The 18442-nt window shown below is 43.7% G+C and overlaps 1 protein-coding gene across 2 annotated transcripts; it reads right to left on the bottom strand.

Moving 5' to 3' along the window:
* Positions 1 to 5381: 5381 nt before the first annotated feature.
* LOC101071039 (mitogen-activated protein kinase kinase kinase 5) lies at positions 5382 to 18262 on the bottom strand. 2 transcript variants are annotated; one of them, XM_011605058.2, is made up of 28 exons: positions 17364 to 18262; positions 17139 to 17278; positions 16256 to 16443; positions 15992 to 16160; positions 15777 to 15883; positions 15492 to 15662; positions 15305 to 15417; positions 14889 to 15048; positions 14590 to 14740; positions 14087 to 14191; positions 13790 to 13839; positions 13005 to 13100; positions 12648 to 12732; positions 12367 to 12500; positions 11857 to 11984; positions 10612 to 10748; positions 10415 to 10520; positions 10180 to 10337; positions 9590 to 9791; positions 9287 to 9452; positions 8883 to 9051; positions 8438 to 8623; positions 8233 to 8338; positions 7902 to 8145; positions 7667 to 7782; positions 6825 to 6892; positions 6660 to 6736; positions 5382 to 6112 (listed from the first exon to the last, which is right to left on the bottom strand). In XM_011605058.2, the coding sequence occupies exons 1-28, from the start codon at positions 17698 to 17700 to the stop codon at positions 6037 to 6039; spliced, it is 3945 nt and encodes a 1314-aa protein (XP_011603360.2). In that variant the 5' UTR covers positions 17701 to 18262; the 3' UTR covers positions 5382 to 6036. The 2 variants fall into 2 exon arrangements, with proteins under 2 accessions (XP_011603360.2, XP_011603359.2); XM_011605057.2 differs by having other exon boundaries at positions 6825 to 6922; positions 17364 to 17935.
* Positions 18263 to 18442: the final 180 nt, after the last annotated feature.

Raw genomic sequence — 18442 nt, 5'->3', positions numbered from 1 at the left:
AACCAGTGTTCTTGACTCATTATTTAAACGTCGATCAAACATAATGTCACATATATTAGCATGGAAAAGATACAGTAAATAAATTTTACTTACCATTTTATAGTTAACACAACACACAGGCATTACAACATTTCTTTGTAGATTATACAAATGTTTTAAATATTTCAAATTAATATAGGATGAGGCCCAATACACATGCTGCACCTACCAATGCTTGATGCTGTTATGATTTATAAAGTCTTAAGGTTCCCATGAATAATTGTAAAAACAACACTGGATTTTCCTGTCGGCCAGGTTTCTGTTTTGAGGGATTGATGTTTGATGATGTGTTAACAGGTTAGTCCACCCAGTAAAAAGGTACCGTCACGTGATCTGATCTGTTTTGGTTTTTCAGTGAGAAATTAATTCCAGGAACAAGAGAATGTTTGCTAAGTAACTTCTTCGAAGTGTCTTCCAACCACCTGTGGAGCGCTCCTAGCATCTGCCAAGGTGGGGGCTGGGCCAGAGGCCTGATCGGCACGCTTGAGAGGGGACACCCACTCAAAAGAACACTAGAGGGGTCTTTTGTGCAGCTGTTGAATCTTATTCAATCAGTCACCCAAGGACCACCTGTTACTGCAAGGGGAAAGTGGGGGATGTAAAAGAAGGTGGGGGTTTCAGTAGAACACGTTACAGATTCCACAAACTTTAGACGTTAATCATATTGATAAAGCATTTTCATACATCAAGTATTTTTTGCTGCTCAAGCATTTGCAATTCAGAAAAGATCCCCTGACTTTCCAAAGGGAATTCAGAGGAATGTCTGGCCTCCTTTAACTAAACCTTTTGAAGCTCTTCACCATTTCACTTTCCTCTGTGCCCCCAACTAAGAGTTGGGGGCACAGAGGAAAGTTAGGGTGTGCACTAGCACACCCATGCACACTGTGAAAAGTGGGAAAAGTGTTTCTATTTTAATTATAATTAATACGTTTATTAATAATTCATCATTTCAATTAAAACTGAAAGCACATTTCTAAATTGGCAGAATGAGAAAAATAACAACAATAAAGCATTATTGTTTAGCTTAGTTTATGCCAGGAGTTTGAGCAGTAAAATGAAAGAGATCAGAACAAAAGCAAGTCAGGCTGCCCATGTGTCCTGCGGTGCTAATGACCCATTCGAACTAAAGTGGCTGTAGTTAAGAGAAAAAAACAGCACAGTTGCCCTCAGTTAACCCCATTTACAAGTTCCTGAATTTGTAAATGATTTAGTTACAGAGCAGTTTTTGTCTCTACGGTCTCATTTGTATAATCTCTTTCAGGTCATGCCAAGTTCAGTAAGAAACATCTAACTACTCATCCACAATTCACTTATGTGACCATTAAAGACAGGAAGTTTAGAAACCCCAGCACCATCTTCATAAGAAGTTCCAAGACGTTCTATAACACAATGAAAACTCGATCTGAGAGTTGTCAAAAAAAGATTTTGCGGCACTATTACAGCCATCAATAAGCCCTTGTCAAGGTCTGGGTTTAATCATAGAACAATAATATCCCCAGAGGGCACAGACACAATCTACACTACACGCCTCTGGATACATCACCTCTGAATGCAACGTGATGGTAGCAGCAGTGGAGTAGCACAGGGAAGGATGAGCATGAATTAACTCTGCTCTGTTTCACTACACTAGCACTTGATTGCAAGCACTTCAGCATGTGTTCAGTTGGCCCCATATTTGACCCTTTGCAACATTCATGGCTTAACCCTAAAACCCTACTGTTGGGTAATTTTTCATTGTGGGTGACTAACTGTGATGGTAGTGTTCTAGGGTGTAGTCAGATGGGTCAAAGATCAGGCGTACGTTCAGGGGGCCTGAAACAAATCATTTATAACTGTGATGCCTTTTGTTTCCTGTAGAGTGATTAAATCAGACACTACATCACATGTGACACTGGCAAAAGCCAGAGAGGTCCACAGAGAGAGAGAGAGAGTGTGGGAGAATTCCACTATTCTTTGTGTTCTTGGGTTCTGGGGAAAAGAGCACTGGTTGGTCTGAATCACCTGAAATTAAATGAGGTGAAGTCCCGATGTCCATGTCCAACTTAATTGACCCCCTCCCCAGTGTTGGCCATGTTCCAAGGTGACATCATCAACCTTTCAAACTCTGAATACTCCCCAGCGCGAGCAAATGATGGGAAGTAACCAGTCTCGTCTGGTGCAAGAAGGCACCAAAACCTTCTAATGGGAAGTATGAAAAGATATAATTTCATATGTTGGCATCTAGCACCAAGTATGATAGGTTTCAAAAGGAGTTAAAACTTGGTGGAATGTGGTCACTGGAGTCTAAGTCCTTTAATTACATTTACTTTATATTTATTTTCTATAATGTGTTAAACTTACCTTAATTCAACCTTTGTGTTTTTCGAAAAATAACCCTAAAAATTGTGGATGTTTCACTTGCATTCCTGTCAAGTCTTGTCTGATTTCGCAGAAAAGTGCTTCACGATGCCATCTGATAAGGCGAACCAGAACGATTCACACACGGTGAAGCGTTTAGGAGCAATTTGGGATTTGGAATCTCAACAGCGGACATTTAGACATGACTGACTGCAGAGGGCAGAGATCAGATCAGCTATCTTTAGGCGCTCTGCCAACCTCACGAATGCTCGATCACGCACAAACTCCAAAAAGCATTGCACGTTCATAAATGTCTATGTGTGACCTCTTGGGAGGATCTGCAGTGATCTCCCCTAGCTTCCCCTAAATACAGTACATGCAACAAGAAGTTTGGGAAGTAAATTGAACTGAGATATCAGAAAGCTGTTGTCCAGTAAATGAAATGGACATTTGCTCAGAGCAACCAGCCAGCATTCCCTCTCTTCAACAACAGGTGGCATTTCCCAGGGGCCCATTTTCCCATCTTCCGTGAGGAATGCTGCTCCACAGCAGTATGCCTCAAACAGCAGGGAGACCATGACGTAATGGTCGAAAACATGCTATCAAGAAGCAGGGCCAAAACACGTGGAATCGGCTCCTCTCTCTGCTCACCCCCAGGGCCCCTCTCTTTTCTCCTTGTACTCTGTCCCACCCCCGCCCCCTACCTCCCTTCTGCTCCACCGCACACACTGTTTATGAGTGCATGAATCGCTCCATTTCATCCTGCCCAACTCCCAGCTCACTACCAACCCCACAACCGCTTCTACCCCCCCACCTTTAGCTTTTATTACCATGACAACACACAATGAGGAGAAAAAGAGGGAGAGGAAAAGAGCGGAGGCACGAGAAAAAGGTGAACGAGAGGGAGGGAGCGTGTCGTGCTGACCTCTGCTTCTATTTTTAAGAAGGGAGATGACCACAGGAGCGGAGGGTTACCCTGACCAACAAGAGCGCAAAATCAGCAGCAGACAGCCTCTCAAACAAACCAAAAAAAAGAAGTCTGCTTTATTATGAGCAACGCTCTTCAGAAAGGCTTCTACAATGTGTATTTTAGCAGACTGAGGGAAGGCATCAATTGTTCATGCTGAACTTTGAACAGAAACAGTGCTACTTTAGCAGGACTGTGGGCGTTTTCAGACTTAAATAAGTAATATTCATCCTCAGGTGATACTGAACTCTTGAGAAATGTAGTTATACGACATGATACATCTATGAATTCATGAAACATTGTGATCAAGCTGTGTTAAATCTGCTTGATGAAATATATACTAGATATTTTGTGCTTTCTTATCTTATTATAATATCACGTTATATGTTGTACATTTCCGCCCATTTGTATTGGAAATCATTCATTCTTTGTCATACGGATCAGTGGCCACCGTCAGACAACAAAGACTAAGGGTGAAAGGTCTGAGGTCACACACACACACACACACACACACACACACACACACACACTCACATAGGGAGATTAGTTGCTTTAATTCAACTCCCTGGATTACTGTCAGGATTAAACCTATATGTATTAAATCTGCTGAAGGAATACTTCTATCCAGCTGTAAACACAACAGCTGTCCATCACTTGTCAGGCTGCTAATAAACCATTCCTTTGCAGCGTAAACCGGTGTGAAATGGAAAAGATAACACAACTTTATTAAGCGTATGTATTCACTCCTCCCCTTGAGGCTAATGAAAATGCAATAAATTCCTCAGCAGCAATTAACAGTTACCAGTTATACTATAGTCCATCATATACTAAATCTATTGGAAAGCATACAAACGCAAACCTACTCTCATGCAATCATGCACACTTCCAATTCATTGTAAGATAGAGAGACAGATGAGCCAGTTTATAAAGTTTATGGGATGGATGGCTCCGACCTGATATACTGTATGTGCATGTGGTAAATATAGCCAAGCACCCACAGGCATGTGAGCGGGCATATGGACAAATCTGCCATCCTGTTTATGAGCTCTGTTAGACAATATTCTAATTTGTCCATTTTTGAAGCATTAATGTGCTCTTTTGTGAGACCACAGACTTTTTGAAGCAGGACAGTCTCTGTGAGCTGCTACATTACTTATCAAATCTGCCAGGAAGTGGCTAAAATTAGACTACTGCAAAGGTGAGTCTTGAACAGTGTGATGGCCCTGAATAGACAATGGCATGCTTTATAATCTCCAGAGATTGCGAGCCTCCCAGTGTGATGTCCCCAATCCTTAACACCCCACCCACCCACCCGCCCACACACACACAAAAAACAGTCCTCATTATCTTCCCATCAGTGGCTTTGGTTCTACACCAGACACAACAAAGGTTGGAGGATTTACTGTAGATTAGGAAAATGGCTTTGAACACAAATTTCACTCTTTCAGTACGGAAAAGGCCTCACTGTGCACTCACAATTTTGTGTGTATGCCTGATTAATTACATCAGCAAGACAGCTGTAATGCAGTTGTGCCTTTACTCACATTACATTTGATCATCTGTAATCCTAAATGAGGTGGAGGCGACGGTGGCTCTCTGCATCGTTGCTGGGAGGCACTGACACAGCACATCAGTCACGTTTCTAATTTTCCTGATGTTTAAGATTAAATTAGTTCTACGATGAACACACACTCATAAACCATTTTCACTCACACAAAATGTAATGATGCCTGATCTCTATTTAAGGAAATAAAGTGACAATTACAATAATACAGCTTGAAACACATTTTGTGGTCATCTCGAGTCTCTTGCCATTGAAGGTGCGGCACGTGTTTGAAGATTTACTCGGAATATCAAAATTCATTAATGAATACTAATCATTTTATCTCCTTATCTAGCATTATCCTCATTATGGGAAAAATAAGGACGGAGGCAAAGGATCCATGGTCTGGAACTCACGGCAAAAACACACACAACAGAGATGACACACACACAGTCATTGTTTCTCAGGAGATATCATCATTGTGAAAACAGATGAGTAAACGCGGATGGAATTTTAGAGCCGTCTGTCTTACAGCCAACATCACACCGAAGTACCTCCTGACTGCACGCACTTAAGTTTCATTTTTACTTTCCACAAAAGGTTTTGAAAGAATTAAATGGACAAGAAAATGAGATTTATTATAAATACAGTGTGACCTTCAACCAATAATATGCAACGGTTACATTGACACAAATGATGGATTTTCATTGTACTGTGACATTTGATAAAGGATAAAGATGCAAAGTAAAGTGCACATGAAGCCAGACAAAAGCCAGTCTTAATACTACTCCTTGCATAATGTTGCTTTGATAGCAGAAGTTGTTTCTGCTTAATGCAAAACACAAAGCCTCAACAAGAGGCATCATTAAAATGTGAAGTCAATACTTCCATAGGCAGATACTCTATTCTACTAGTTGAAGCCCTGAGAAAATGTCCAAATGTCATCCAGACAACATTTGTCAGACTCTTAAATTCCAACATTCCTTTGAAATAATGGAAGCTCCCGTTGTTCATTTAAAATAAGCATCAATAAAGGAAACAGTGAGATCCAAAAGGTTTTCCATTTCCTTGTAGTATCTAGCTGATCCTGGACCAGCCTGTCAGCTTTGCTGAACGACGCCAGCGGTGATTAAAGAGTAGTGTCCTTCCTCTAGTCCTTCCCTTTGTTGAGCTGGTTATTCCTGTGCGCTGTGATGGCTGCCCAAATTCGACACAACATGCCACCTCTGAAAGAGCAACATTGTTCAATTTGTGGTGCGACGTTACAAATGATTCAGAAGTCCATAAGAGATCTACCATCCATAGTTGTGGCAGAGTAGTAGTGCTGATTATTAACCTGTAGTTCAAATACAGACATTTACCAACTAGTTCTGGATATTTGGATGTACAATGGTGACCTATAAAGATTCCAAGACTGGCTTATTATTAGTTTTCTGCATCTAGCCTGACGGTAACATCCAACCAATCCTCTTTGGAGCTTATGTGTTAGTAAGATAACTTAAACAGATTTTATAAAATGTTCAGGAAATATTGATCAACGGAGGATTACATTTTGGTCATTTCAAGGCGGCCAAGGGACTTTGATCATAAAGCAACTGACGACGTTAGGAAACCTTGTCTATCTACTGCCTGTATACACACACACACACACACACACACACACACACACACATATGAAACTGCAGATGTATGTCAGAGTACTTGGAGAAATGCGCTGTGTGTTCTAACTTGTGTCAAAAGGTGACCTGAGGGTGAGGTGTGCAGATGCCTCACCTTATTCCACAATACATCAAGTCATCCCTGGAGGCCAGACAGAGGAGACAGTCCAAAGTGAACCTGTGAGAGAGCAACTAGAAAACAGGAACACACAGGTGTATGTTATACCAAGCACCACTGGGGGTGAGCAGAGACTAAGGGATGAGCTTCTGTTAATCTTACCTTATTAACTGAGTCTTGATCAACTGGGATGGACTTGAGCCAGCACACCAAAGCCTTGGCTTCAGGATCTGAGTATGTGTGCGATACCAATGAGTCATCTATAATGGACAGATCGAAGCCTTTCAGACAGGCTGGTGCATTACAGCGTGGATGTTACACTCCATAAACAACACTTAGTACTTTTTCTTCTAGAATACTATGGAGTCACTTTCCGAACACGAGTCAGGTGAAAGCATCTGATCATCTGACGAGCTGAACATCGGCGTCTCTGACATAAACCAGTCAGACAGAAATCCACAGCCTGAAGCCGAGGTGTGTTCAGTTAGCCGAGCATTAAGAAACTATAATGAGAATCACCGAGTATACTGAAAATCCAAACAGGGCTTGGCCACTTTTGCAAATTCTTCCCAAGTTGCAGCTTGTGCGTCAACCATCACACAACAAGTGGGGCGCCAACACATTATATTCCTAGACAAATGTAAAAATATTGGGTTTTTGTTTATCAATATGTACTTGGGAATCTACATTTTAATTGGTCTAATTAGAAAATATGATTAGCGCAGGTTTCTGTAGAAAACAGTCATTAGTTAATGTGGATTCAAGGTGAACATCAGATCCAGCTCAACAAATATTTGTCTATTTTTTTTTAGAGTGCCTGCAGCACTGGGTGGGTTGGTTTCTGCACATCAGTGTCAAAGCCAAGAGAAGAAAAACCTGCAGAGTCTATGTTTTCTTATGTTTCTAAGCCTCACACATTGATGCCAGGTGTAAATGAATGTGGAATAAAGGGGTGCCTTAATTTGAGATCACCACAAAAGAATATAGAAGTCTAAGCATTTAACCTTCGGTGGCAGCGGCTGCAGTCCTCAGTGCATCAATCTGTTCCTGTTTCCTGCAGACGGAGCTCCTCAGTAGCTCCTGGTACTCTCTCTCCTGCTCATTCAACTGACTCAGCAGTCTGGAAACACAAATTAACTCCATGACACAGCAGAAAGCAGTGCTGCTCAAAGTTACAGTTAATCCCTGTTTCTTTGCCAGCTCAACATGTCTAAAAATGTAAAAATATCTGAAAGGTACCCCAAAGTCTCCAGTCGTAGGTTTCTTAAGGTCTCACTGAGGGGGCAATTGCTGTCGAGGTCGAGGTCTATGGGGTAGTTGGGCCTTCCTGTTTGGACATTCTCTTGTGTGGGAGTCGTCTGTGTGTCTGCTGGCGCCACCAGCTGGTCAGGAACAAGAACAACTGGAGTGTCCGGGCTTGTACGCTGCTCTTCTGGATTACTGTCCTCCACCTCAAATGAGGACTGCAGCTGGAGTTTCAGCTCTGAAACATAGAGAGGAGAGTGAGGAAATGAAAGGGGTGGAAAAAAATAAAATGCTCATAAAACTGCAGTTTAAAATGAAGCTCTACGTGGAAGCAGCACAGTGATGGCGTCCTGGACTGCCTGTCTCAGTAGATTGTCCAGGGCGAACATCCAGTGAGGTTTCACCTGCTGTTGCTTCAAAACCTTTTTCACCTATGCAGAGAGAAGACTGTGAGGAGCAACGATCCAGCAAAAAGCTCATTAAAATTGTAACAGCAGTATCTTCCTGAGACTGCAGTTTGAGGCACGTACAGCATCTTGGAAGCTGAATAGCACCCCCTGGAGGCTATTTGCCGGTATTGCGGCATTGAGCAGCTTAGTCCGAAGTTCCAGCAGGCGACTGGTCAGCTGCATCCTGTCCGGGGAGCGGATGTTTTCCCGCAAGCAGCAAATGAGCTCACTGATGTGGTCTGCACTTAGAGATGATCCTTCACTATGCTAAAAAAAGAAAAAAACACAACAGTTGTCTCCCATAATTTTGATAACTGGCTAAAATTAAAAATAATAATAAAAAATTAGGCCCCTTCACGTTCATTTATCTGTAATTAAACTGACCAGAGACAGGGACTGATTCCATTTCTATACAATTAAGTATTCACTTATGTTGTTTGTATAACACAAACCTAAAAATTCACTACACTATGGGCTGCAGTTATTTGATGTCGGGGTGTCTTTCTGAAAGCTATTACTCGCTTACCTGAGGCACAGATTCCTGTATATTTGAAATAACAAGATTGTTGTAGTCGGTGAGGACACGGTGAAGCGTGGCCCTCCTTTCACTGTCCTTTCTGAGCATAAACAGACCAACACTCTCCTCAGTTGATACTGGGCTGCACTGCATTTCTGATGGAGAGTCTTCTGGTAGTCTGGACAGAGATGTATAATCAAGACATTATACCGAAAGGATGCGGTTTACTTATTCTTTCAAATGGCAGACATTTGGGTGCGGGTGAAAAAAAAAAAAAAGCTTTCAACACAGGATGAAGTCGGACCAATCTTACTGAAACCTCAGTGTGGTTTGCCACTGATGTCAGATCCTGCCAAATGATGGCGAAAACAGATATTATGTGGGTCCCTTCTTCTGCTGAGTAATGAACTCACGGCAGGAAGCTGCTGCCAGGCGGACTCTCTGATATGTCATTCGTCTTGAGGGCTGACAAGTGCCACCTCAGGTCCAGGGAAGCGGACAGGTCGATCGAATTGGAGGGCGAATCAATGTCCTCCACAAAGATGGAGATCGGGACAGAGAGGCTGCGTTGATATTCAGCTGCAAAACACAGCAAGACCAGGTTAGATGAGACACTGAACAAATCTGCTCAGGTTTCGGGTGTCAGGTGCACGTCGGGGCAGGGCAGGTTCTAGCGGACCGTGAAGGAATTCAGGCAAATTTGACTGATGATTCACCAATACTAAGGAAGTCTTTGGGGTCTGGCTCCTGCACAGCTTTGGGCTTCTTCCTGGGCTGTGACCTGAGGAAGGCATCCATTAGCAGCTTTGAAGCTGTGGCTCGGTCATCGGGGTTCGGCGTGAAACAGTTCATGATGAACGCCTTTGCTTCATCTGACATACATTCTGGAACCTTGGGGTGGATCTTAAACATGCCCACCTTAAAGGGATAAATAATAGAACGTTATTGGTTATTAGACAGTTAAAATGACTTAATTCAGGCTGAGAAATATTGCCCATACAGCAATATGAATGTGTGACCATTTTTTAAAACCAAAACACACCCATATTCATTTACTTGATAATCATAAAATACATTAAAATCATTACTATTCAGCCTGAGAAAAATGCGCATGTCTGCACAAAGATTCAAGTGTCAATCAGTCAAATGTCACTTTTACAACCAAAAATCAACCACAAGGTGATTCAAACGAGTCTAACTCAGGTCCTCCAGAGTTCTGCTTGATGGAAATACCATAAATGGTGCCACCATTTGTCTTTTGCACGCACAGCATTCGCAAAAATACACACAGCTTTCCCTTGTTTACCTTAAACATGGCTGCCTGAGGACTTCCCAGTTCATGGAATGGGGTTTTGCCTGTTGCCATTTCAATAATAGTGCACCCCAGAGACCAGATATCAGCTGGTTTCCCATAACCCCGAGGTCCCTGGTCTATAATCTCTGGGGCCATGTATTGCAGAGTTCCTATGAAATCAAAATGGGTAAACACATCTTACTATTGCAGAAGAGTTGAAGCTCGAGTTCCTTCGAACGGACCTTACCAGTAAAGGTCTCGGTGCAGGGGTTGATCCCAGCTAATCGTTTGGAGGTCCCAAAGTCGGAGATCTTCAACACTCCGCTGTAGGTGTTGATCAACACGTTGTCGCCCTGATGGCCAAACCAAACACACGGCGGGTAGTTTCACTAGCGTGAGCGTCTTTCATCATAGATCTGAAGAGAAGGAGGGAGGAACGCTCACCTTGATGTCCCGGTGGACAATTTGATTAGCGTGAAGATATCTGAGCCCCTCGAGGATCTGTTTGGTGTAGAAGATGATGGTTGCTTCATTGTCTTTCAGAGGGCCCCACTTGGAGCGCAGCAGAGAGGACAAACTTCCTACAGGCAGGACAGACAACAAATCAGAGTTTATTTTAAACAACCCCATTCTGGTGCAAAACCAAAAAAAAACCAACAAGTCGATGTTTCGCAATGTCCAACTAAGCTGAATGGATTGGAACTGGTTCCATTATCTCAAAGAATTTTTCACTGATGAGCTGAACCAGTTGTCAGAACCACCCACCGCATCAGCAGATGTTACAAAATCACACTTGCGCAATCGCAGCGCGGGGATGACGACTTCCTCCGAGCTTTACAAAAGCTCGATCCTTTTAGACACATAACGACTCAAGGACTTTGGGAGGGCGTTACTTAAGCTGAGGCTCACAACCAAGAAAAACAAAATGTTCCGAAGCGGGCTTTTCATGTTTGTTTTTTTTTCCATTTCCACGTAATTCAGTATGACTTAAATGCATTTTGTGGTTAGTTAGTCTTTCCTGAACTGTGTTCAAGCTGTCCTAAATGCAGCTGCTGGTTTTTCAACTCAAACTACCCCCACATACAGTATCTCCTGCCTACGCTCCGCTACATTGGCTTCTGTTAACTAAAGAGGCTGGCTCCAAGTGACCCGTTTGACAGTCGCATCTATCATGTTCTCTCAAGGTCTTTGAAGCTTTCTTTGAGAGAGAGAGTTTGTGTTTTGCTTATAGAGGCTTTTTTCTTACTGTGGGCATTACTTAGGTGGGTCTGTCACATGTTCCCCCTGCATATCTTTGTATGGATGAAGCTAAATTTGCCTAAATGGCGTTCATATTAGCAGATTACACTGAAACAGAATGCAGAGGGCATTCAGTAACTTTCTAAGCACATATTTGAATTAACCCAAGTTTGAATGAGTGACTCATTTTACCAGTTACTCACAAACTTTGGTGAATGTACCAGCAGCAGTAGAGCTGGGGATAATGTTGCTATATTTATATATCTTTCATTTTTCTGCTGGCATTTGCAGATTTATCTGCGGCCTAATGAAACTGTTACGAAGAAAAAAACTGTTCCTGTTCGCGGACGTGCATTTTTACTGCGGGGCACAGGATGGCTGAAAAGAAATCAAATGACATTTTATTTTGGAGGCGAGTTTAAAGCGCAACGCTGCAGTATTCCTCAATACCTCCAGGTACTTCCTCCATGAAGATCTTGATGAATCCATCCTGACTGACGGAGCCCAGGTACTGCACAATGTTCCTGTGTTTTAGCCTCTTATGCAGAGCTATTTCTTCATGAAGGGGCTGCGAGTACCTGGGAGAAACAGGGATGATACATATATGTAATATCACAGAACAGAACCTTCACACAAGGGAATCTCTTTGATGATAAGAAACTGGTAGAATTGAGGGTTCTCTGTATTTTAGAGACTTCTGGTGCGGATAAAATCAACAAGAGATGAGAAACACTGTTAGAACATTGCTTCAGTGAATGCATGGCTTTTCATATTTCTGCTCCACAATAGAGAAAACTCTGAAGAAGATTACAAAATCAGCAGTGTGAGATATCAACAGAGCATCATCTCTGCCAACTCTCTTCCTTTTTGGGTGTCGGGGAGGAACAAGCTCATGAGAAATGCTGCACTTCAGCCAATTTCGATTCAAAGGAGGGGAAATAAAGCATTTGCTTCTCATACATGCTGTCCTTTTCAGGGATTTCCTTGATGGCGATGCGTACTTGGTTGCTCAGGTCCCTCCCCGCGTACACCACGCCATACGTGCCTTTACCCAGAACCACGTTGTCACCATTCTCATCAGTCTCGTAAACATACTGTTGGAAACAGAGGAGAAATTCTGAGGAGGTTCTCAAAAAAAGGAGAGAATCATACACAGGTGGGAGTACGGTATTCAACAAAGGCAAGTGTTCTTCTCCATTTTTAAACTAACGGCATGCGTGCAAGATGAATGGGGGACTTGCCTCGATCACCCCCTCGGGAAGATGATCCAGTTGTGTGGACGAATCTTCAGCCTGCTGAAGGAGAGAGTTCACCAGCTCACAGAAACTGGTGAAGAGAAGTAGAATCGGCAGTTAAAGTACGGTAGGTGGTTAGCCTGGTGATTTTCACCACAGGAGCAGGAATGTTTTTACATAATTTCCTTTGCAATACACATTTAAAATCACACAAATATCTCCCCCCCCCCACATAATGACAATAGAGCTATCTGATTCTTCTTCTTTTACTGCACAAACCAAATAAATGCTGTGGTAAAAATCAGCTTCCTGGAGACCAGCGCACACACACACATACACAAACACACACAGCTGGTGACTCACCCATTACAGTGAAGCTGAGAGGGGAAACAGAGCTGGAAGTCATCTGAGTTGTAGTGGACATACAGGAAGCAACTCCGCTCATCAATCTTTGAAGCACTTTAGAGAGAAAATGATGGACTGAACTCTTCAAATGTCTCATTTCTTTGTTAATATGACAAAACCCTAAAAAAATAAAATAAATGAAAACCACAACCTGGTAGCAAAATAAGTCAGACATTCTCTTTTGAACAGTGCTCATCAAGACATGTTTATACATTTTTAATATCTCAACGTCTTAATGGTTTGTTATTTAAATATGTGGGATATGCTGGCACTGCAGCTGTTTTAGGGACTTGCAGCAGAATGTCCTCACTGTTCTTAGTTTATGCAGTTAAAACTAAAAAGGCAGAAAATGTGTAATTTTTCTTCCATAGAAAAATGATTAGGTAATTATCCTTCCTCTTCTGTCTCAAGTTAAGATGATGTCATTTAAACCGATGATGTCACTGAGGAGAAGTGTTGCTTATCACCCAAAGTATGGTATAAAGTCAGCCAGTCATCATTTGCAAAGATTCTGGCACCCTTAAAAAAGAAGAACAAAAAAAAAGAAGAAAAAACAGGACTCCATTTTGCTGAGGAATGAAAAAAAATAACAACAAAGCAGACCGCTGTTGCTTATTAAAACTCCTGATGACCGGCGTTTCCAAGACAACCTGTATATTTTGAGTGTTTGGCCGTGCTGCAGGCTTAGCCACACCCAAAAGTGATATTTAAGAGGTGTTGGCGCAGTCTCGGCTTTACTTTACCTCACTCCCCGAATCGCAGAGGCTGGGAACGTCCACTGGTGTAAGCCTTTCTGCAGGATGAAGAATAAACACCGCCTGAGTTTGCTCATACACAAAGACGCAGTGACAGAGCAGATTAGACTGCGTGAATGCACATAGGCCTGTGAGAGAAAGTAATGCCCTGAGCACTCCTGCCAAACTAAAACTTCATGTGACTTCAGGAGACTTTCTGGCTCTTCCTGTTAAGGTGCACTTTTGTTTATTGAGCCTAAACAACCAGCCGTGCAGGTCAGTCAGGGCGGCTGGGGGCCGACGTACCTTCTGGGTTGTGATGTGTTTCAGCTGAACCGTGCGATTTTCATCCTCCTCGCTCACGCACAAAATGGCCGGCTGGAGGACTTTACTGGGCTCCAGAACGAGCACCTGGAAGGGAGACAAAAACTCCGCTTTTTCGTTACTCCGCATTCGTTAATCTGCTGTCACGCAACAGGGTTTCGTTTTTTCAGAGGGAGCTTCAGATGAAAAATGAATAAATTACTGATGAATGGAACCAAATCAATGACAAGACAATAAATTAATCCTTATTGGAATCTCAAGTGCACCTGTGGCGCAGGACAAGAGGCTAACATATTTGAGGAAGATGCAAGTTTGACTTTGATACAGGTTTTTTTACATTTCCATCATGTTCGGAGGCATGTCGTTCCTTCATCAAAGGACTAGAACTGAGTCACGAGCTTATATCTTAGAAAAACAATCTCAGGCACAAAGCAGAATAAACACAGCATAAAAGTAGTGTTTGAAGCGTCCCGCTTTTGTCTTACTGGGCAACGGCCGGTGGAAACTGTGGGTTTGTACGTCTGCAGAAGCAGCTCCATCCAGAAGTCCATAATCTCCTGTTTGGGCGATTTCACCTCAGGTAGTTTGGCAAACTGTCGAAACAGGATGAAGGTCTCCATGATTGAAGCCACGTACCTGAAGGACACGCACTAAAATCAATGATCCACTTTAAAAGAGGGACATCATTAACTCTGTGAAGCTTTGCGGAGGAACCCATGAGGTCCTATAAGCTGAACCAGAGCCCAGAAGAGCCTGACCTGTGCCATCAGGCCCCGGTACTCACCACACGGGAGCCTTCAGCCGGTAAAGTTTTTCACAGGCTTCAATGACTTTCCTGTGTTCGTTAGTGAGGATGTTCGCTCCGAGGTAGAAGCCGACATCCCAGTAGTCCTTCATCTTCTCCAAACTGCCCTTCCGCCCCAGCAAAGTGTTCAGAGTCACCCCTAAAACGGCACACGGCAGATATTTCTAGATGTTTGCATGTCTGAGTTGGCCCTTTAAAACAACAGGAAATGAATGACTGCTGATGGTCTGACAACATTTTAGCGTGTTTTCTGTCTGTAGCGGCGTAACAAATGTTTTCACTTCAGCAATCTTTGCATCAATCCTTTGGAACAGCGGACAGGAATGCCCGAACGCCTCCGATATCCCTGATTATAAGGCGACGCTTGAGATTTAAAATGAAATTATTTCAAGCACCGATTTTACGGATCTCGATGGAAGTCTCAAATTCATGGCCGGCTGCCATCAGAAGCACGACGACGTTGATGCCCGAGTGAAGAGTCGGTTCCGTTTCAAAAGCTTTGCCATACCTGATAAAAAAAAGGACACGCTTTAGTCATTGCACACACCCGCGCGCACACACAAAGGCGATCTGTGTCTGTACCAGCAGCAAGCCTGATCTCTGCTGCTCTGATCACTGAAGCCAGAGCTCATGAACATGTCCTTGTAGATCCGTCCACACAGGCAGTAGATGTCCGACGCCACCTTGTCACTGGATTCCACAAGCGGCAGGATCAACTGCAAAGCCTTGGCACGGTCTCCGGGGTGATTCCTCCTGACAGGGGAAGTCTTTTTTTTTAACATGGGCTCTTACAAAGCTCCAAAGTGCCGAGATTAACAGATAAAAAGAATAAGGATGAAACTAAAAAAAGAAATGAGTACGGGCTACCTGTTTAGAGCAAATATGTAGTGAAACTTTATATTCTGATGCTGCGCTATCAGACACATGGGCAGGTTGTTCAGAGTCTCCACCAGATTGATTATGGAATCATAATCCTGTAAAAGCAACAAGAAATTGCAGGATTCTTTACACCTGACTTAAATACCAAAGCACCGGGACCTTCACCGCACCAACTGAGATGCAGTTTGACGTCTTGTCCTCACCTGAATGTCCCTGTAAGACAGCAGCAGGTTGATGACGATATCTGGGGTGAGCAGCTCCACGCTGTCCAGGCGTTTCTGGATGCGTCTCAGTTCCTTGCTCAGGTCCTGCCCGCTGAAACGCTCCCGGGCCATTCGGATCTCCTGCCTGATGGACTCCCTGAAGTACTCGCTACAGCAAAGAACAGCGGAGGTGTAACTCTGAGCTCGCAGGCTCCAATAAATGCGTGTGGAATTGGACGGGAGCAGACGATGATCCTGGCTGACCTGGATTGAATGTGCACACTGCTGAGAAGATGCACCAGTCGCTCCACCAGCGGCGTCAGCAGGGGCTCCAGCTGGAAGCTGGGCTGCATCAACTCTTTCATACACGTCATCATGCGAGCATCGCAGGCAAACACTTTGCCCTGAGGCGACACCACGTACGGGATGAATGTGAAACTCCCACACTGCTCCTGTAAACCAACACAAGGATCTGAGGGCATATCAAGAGGCTCTTTCGTCCATCCTGTTCCTCCTAAACGTCTTTCATTAGCGACAGCCGCGGCCACATTCATCTCTCAGTGCAGGGATGTTGTTCTTTAATACTTGCTGTAAAGTATTGTAAAGCAGATCTTTACAATACTTTACAAAATGATTGACATCCTCTGATCAGGCTATCGATGGTCTCAATGTTTAGGTTGAACCTGAGTTGGGGGTAGGGGTGGGTTCTTCTGCTGTGACCAGTCTTTAACTAGGACAGTGGGCCACACCCAATCCTGATTTTGACATTTTGCTTCTCCTAAAGGCTTTTTTGTTGCTGATGGCGTTGCTTAGGCGGACCTTCCACATGCTCACGGTCCACACATATTGGTGTTATCCTGCTGTGTCGTTTGTTTATGTTAAAAGAAGTGATTTTATAAACTAATCTTAACTGGTCCTCACAGCGTGAAGATTACTCTCAAACAGAAAGCAAACTTGTGCATTAGCCACATGCATGAGTTTGTCAGTTTCACACCAACATTGATAGAACAGCACAGCTGTAGGATAAACTCTTGCATTTGTTGCCAAGCACTAAAGGATTTTTGGAGGTGACCCATTTACAAGAAATACAACACAACCAATGCAGCCTGACAATTAAGGAAAAGTTTGCGCGGTGCTTTGGTTGTACCTTGATAGCCTGCAGGTCGCTATCCTGCTTGTAACAGTATAAAATGATGTTGTTGGTCATGCTGAAACTCTCTCTCACTCCGAGGTGATAGAAAAGGGAAGGCTGGCAGAAAGAGTCGCTCATCTCCGCCACCGCTACGTCTGCAGGGAGAATTTTACAGCCTGGTTCAGTTTGCGTAAAGAGCGTGAACACATGCCGCGCTGGAGTCGACATGCCTGCACTTGCCTGCGTTGTAGAAACTATCCAGGACGTCTGTCGTCCCCAAGGTTATTCTCTCAAATGCAATAGTATGTAAAGAGGCGTGCGCGTCCGCACATGCGTCCTTCAGACACGTCAGTGAGAGGTTCTCCTCAGTCTGCGGCACCGACGCGTCCTCGTTGACGATGTACGCCACGGATATGGCTCTGGTCCGACTCCTCGGAGACACGACGTGTTTCACCGCGCCGTTGGCACCCGGATCCATGACCAGCGAGTCCTGCCACAAACTTCCAGCTGACACCCGAAGCGGATCCCTCCTCTTCAGATCATGCAGGCTCATTCGCCTGCGCTCCGTCGTGTACATTTCCTGCCTCGTCCCTTGACCCGACAAGCACGCTCCTTAAACCGCACAGCTTTCTTGCTTGTTTTTGTACTTTCCCCAGGTGCGTCGCCGCCTCCTCCCACGCCACATTTCCATGAACATTCCCGGCACCGTCCTCCGCCTGACCCGCCCTCCTCAGCTGCGCCTCTAGTGTGGAAAACCCAGCATTTATCTCCGAAACGGCGCGTTTGTCAACTTCCACTTCGTCTTCATGAAAAAGGACCACCCCATAAACGCACGATTCTGATATGACTTTATTTCTAGGACTAATTGCAAAATAGTATCATATATGTGCAAAACACAGATGTGAGGTCTCTTAGGAAATGGCAACCCTGAGAATGGAATTTCACAGGAAGTTAGAGCAGGTTGAAGCAATAGTTCAGTAATTACAGAATCCAGCCAGGTAACAAACACTACAAATAAATAACAGTGCGCCTGTTGCTTCATATCTGCAGAAAAGTTTATTTGAAAATGTTTAAGTCCAGGCTGAATGGACAGGGGCAGGGCAGTAGTCTGTGAAAGGTTTATTGATCAAGACTCTTGTCCCACTTGGCATCCACCTTTTGAAGCCAAACTTGACGACCTCTTTTTCTTTGAGGTCATGAAAGCGCTGAGGTTCTGTGTGCTGTAGCCAGGGCCCATGAGGTGAGGCTTGAGCCTGTGTCCAGTGGTCCTGTGTGCAGGTGTCTTCTTTACAACTCTACACATAAAAATATTGACATTT

Source organism: Takifugu rubripes, chromosome 7, assembly GCF_901000725.2.
Source record: "Takifugu rubripes chromosome 7, fTakRub1.2, whole genome shotgun sequence".
NCBI classification, from domain to species: Eukaryota; Metazoa; Chordata; class Actinopteri; order Tetraodontiformes; family Tetraodontidae; genus Takifugu; species Takifugu rubripes.
Note: the sequence above shows the minus strand (reverse complement) of the source record. Positions and strands in the feature narration are given on the sequence as shown.